The sequence below is a fragment of the Guyanagaster necrorhizus genome (genome assembly GCF_019112545.1).
Source record: "Guyanagaster necrorhizus MCA 3950 unplaced genomic scaffold BT62scaffold_135, whole genome shotgun sequence".
NCBI lineage: Eukaryota > Fungi > Basidiomycota > Agaricomycetes > Agaricales > Physalacriaceae > Guyanagaster > Guyanagaster necrorhizus.
In genome coordinates, this window is record NW_025065014.1 from 1 (window position 1) to 3,213 (window position 3,213).

General features: G+C 46.4%; 2 protein-coding genes across 2 annotated transcripts; both read left to right on the plus strand.

Annotated features, from left to right (window-relative positions):
- Positions 1-8: 8 nt before the first annotated feature.
- Positions 9-1,165, plus strand: BT62DRAFT_914896 (cytochrome P450; the record flags this gene model as incomplete). The annotated part of the gene is made up of 7 exons (XM_043183915.1): positions 9-87; positions 140-206; positions 257-455; positions 505-671; positions 728-829; positions 885-932; positions 988-1,165. Coding segments are annotated over 7 exons (840 nt in total), but the record flags the coding sequence as incomplete, so codon positions are not given.
- An 888-nt stretch (positions 1,166-2,053) lies between these two features.
- Positions 2,054-3,205, plus strand: BT62DRAFT_998440 (cytochrome P450; the record flags this gene model as incomplete). The annotated part of the gene is made up of 7 exons (XM_043190722.1): positions 2,054-2,089; positions 2,230-2,289; positions 2,344-2,479; positions 2,533-2,630; positions 2,686-2,791; positions 2,843-2,915; positions 2,976-3,205. Coding segments are annotated over 7 exons (738 nt in total), but the record flags the coding sequence as incomplete, so codon positions are not given.
- Positions 3,206-3,213: the final 8 nt, after the last annotated feature.

Here is a 3,213-nt window from a genome sequence, read left to right on the forward strand (position 1 = left end):
CTGGTCATGTCGCAAAGCAGTTGTTAAGTGAGAAATATACTGCACTTGCTGAGGGAAACCCAAACAGGGATATCATGAGTTTGCTGGGTGCGTTTGCCTTCTGAACTTGTTAAAGCAGACCTAATCTGTACCGCGACAGTGAAAGCCAATGTCTCGGAAAATCCACATACACGACTTAATGATGAAGAGATGTTTGCTCAGATGAAGTATGTGTAATATCTCAAACAGAGCCTCACTGTTGATCCCCGTGTTCAAGCTCCATCATGTTTGCGGGCCACGAAACGACTGCCAATACACTCTCCTGGACGCTTCTCGAACTTTCAAGACATCCTGACATACAACACCGTCTAAGGGCCCATATCAGAGAGAAAGAAAGAGCCATTTTTGTTCGTGGTGATACCGAGTTTTCCGTCCAGGACTTGGATAGTATGCCTTATCTGACTGCTGTGGTAAAGGTTAGCAGATGATAAATCAGCTATGATTTCAAGCTCATCCTTCCATTAGGAAATCCTTCGATTCCATCCCATTGTTTATAATAGTCGCAGGGAGGCAGCTCACGACGATGTACTCCCATTGAGCAAGCCTGTGACCTTGTCGACGGGAAAGGTGGTGCGAGAGATAGCGATACCTAAGGGGACATCTATTATTGCATCGATCGCCGGCTACAATAGGTAGGAGCCACCTATGATGCGTTGTGGTATTCGCTGAATTCATAGGAAACGGAAAGGCACAAAAGTGTGTGGGGAGAAGATGCACATGTTTTCGATCCCACTCGATGGCTCGGGGGAAATACTAATAAGGAGGTACCAATTGGCGTCTACGGGAACTTGTGCGATCTAGCTTCAATCGCAGGCGCAGTACTATGCTGAACATTTTCGCTATAGATTCACGTTTTCCGGAGGACTTAGGTCTTGTATTGGCTGGCGATTTGCGTATGGAGTCTTCGCTATGTCTCTTTTACTGAACGCTAACTATGTAAATTCATAGTGTCCTCGAACTCCACGCGTTCATTGTGGAGGTCATCAATAACTTTGAGTTTTCGTTGACCAAGGAATCTGAGCGGATTCGGAGGGAGGCTTGTGGTATAATGGCGCCGACGGTGGAGGGGGAGGTGCAGAAAGGTTCCCAGCTGCCGTTGAGAGTAACTATTGCCTCTCGCCACTGACCCTGACACCAAAAGAAATGTATATGTAACGACTGAATACGAAAAGCTGGATCCCGGTTTGACAGTATGGTAATCAGCACGGGACTGATATCGGTCTTCGGAGCTTCAAAGGCTGTTCTTTATTTCATCACCACTTTTCATTGACTAGTGAACCGGCTGTAAGTTCAATAAAGTGGTGAGGTGCAAAAGCCACTCTTTTGAGGTACGTCCCATCCAAACACTGTGGCTGGGATTCGAACCTAGCTTACGCGCGCACATAAGATTATGGTACTAACCGATACACTTACCAGAGGCATGTTAGTTAAGAAGTCGACGGCATGGTAACACCGCACGCGTCGCCGATTTTTACCTTGGACACGCGTCTTTGCTCCAGCTCTTATGCGACCCTTGTGCCCGGCGTAATACATGTCCCATAGCATTTCTTGTCTTTCCATTGCCGCGCGTTCTTTCCTCTCATTCTTCGTGTTTTCTAATAGTATCAGTCCGGCAGCTGAGCCGACAGGGCCCCACTAAATATTTTTATCCTCATGTTTATCGGTAACGCGGCAGTTGACAAGGCAATAATTACTGTGCAACTCAGTCAACTGTCATGAGTGACTTCCCGTCGTATGCTTTGACGATGACTAACAACCCTCAACTTGGAGAGGCTTGCCATAGTGGGCCTGTTTTCGTATCTTTCTGATGATGTTCCTTGTACCATGACCCACGCTTCTCATCCGTTTTGATCTCATTCGAATCGTGGGCACGGCATACCTAATAGACTATTATATATTCTGTGCGCATTCTGTCAGGTCCTGATCATGGCTTTACTCCTTACTCTGCCGGCTATCTGTTTGCTCAGTGTAGTGTATCTGACATACAAGCGACTTAAACGTATATCGATTGCTAATGTTCCTGGGCCGCAATGGAAATCTTGGCTTTACGGTACGTCTTGGACGACCACCTTTTGGCTGTCTCCCATATTTATGTGAAAGGAAACTTGCCCGAACTTCTGAAAGGCGAGGCGGGAGAAGTAAACTGATGAACCTCGATTACTTCAGGATGTAGGTTTATACTGCATTTAGGTCGACTTTAAATGGCAAGACCAGTATGGCGACGTCGTTCGAGTACGAGCAGCATTGGGAGTAAGCCGCCTTTTTCTCGCTAGTTGTCCAGTTACTGACTGTCTTATCATGCAGGAAGATCTCCTCCTGGTTTCCGATCCCAAAGCGCTTCAGTATATATACCAGACTAGCGGCTATAGGTTTATCAAACCCCCAGGTCGGAAAGAAATCGGGCGATTGACTGTCGGGTCGGGAATTTTCTCTGTTGAAGGTCTGCTGTGAAGATTGGGACATTTACATGCTCATCTGTTTGCGTTTACACAGGTGATGTCCACAAGAGACATCGTAAAGTTCTCCTTCCTGGTTTCGGAGGACCTGAAACCAGATTTTACGCGCCGGTATTTTTCACACATGCTGGGAAGGTGAATAGTAATCTCCTATTGAAATATTCTCCACTGGATTACCGTTGATCTGAAGTTGGTATCAAAATGGAAGGAGCTGATCTCCACTTCCGACAACCAGTCTGTCGTCATCGACATTCCTTCGTGGACGTCCCGTGCAACGTTGGATGCCATCGGCGAGGGTATGTTGCTGTCATTGACGTTTCACAGGTTCGGTTTAACGACACTTTTAGCGGCATTTGATTATCAGTTTGGTGCCCTCGACAACTCATCCAATCCTCTAACCATCGCGTACACAAATCTATTGTCAGCGTTCCCAAATTTCTCATTTCGAAAGATTGCTTTGATGACGACATTGTTTTCTAGCTTTGATATCTTTGCCGTAGCCACGGACAACAGCACCCTATCACTGAATTTGATGGAATGGCTTCCTATGTGGTTTTTACGACTTGCTGTGAGGAAGATCCCAATCAAACGACTGAAGCATGCGAAAATGGTCCGCGACTTAACTGGTCATGTCGCAAAGCAGTTGTTAAGTGAGAAATATACTGCACTTGCTGAGGGAAACCCAAACAGGGATATCATGAGTTTGCTGGGTGCGTTT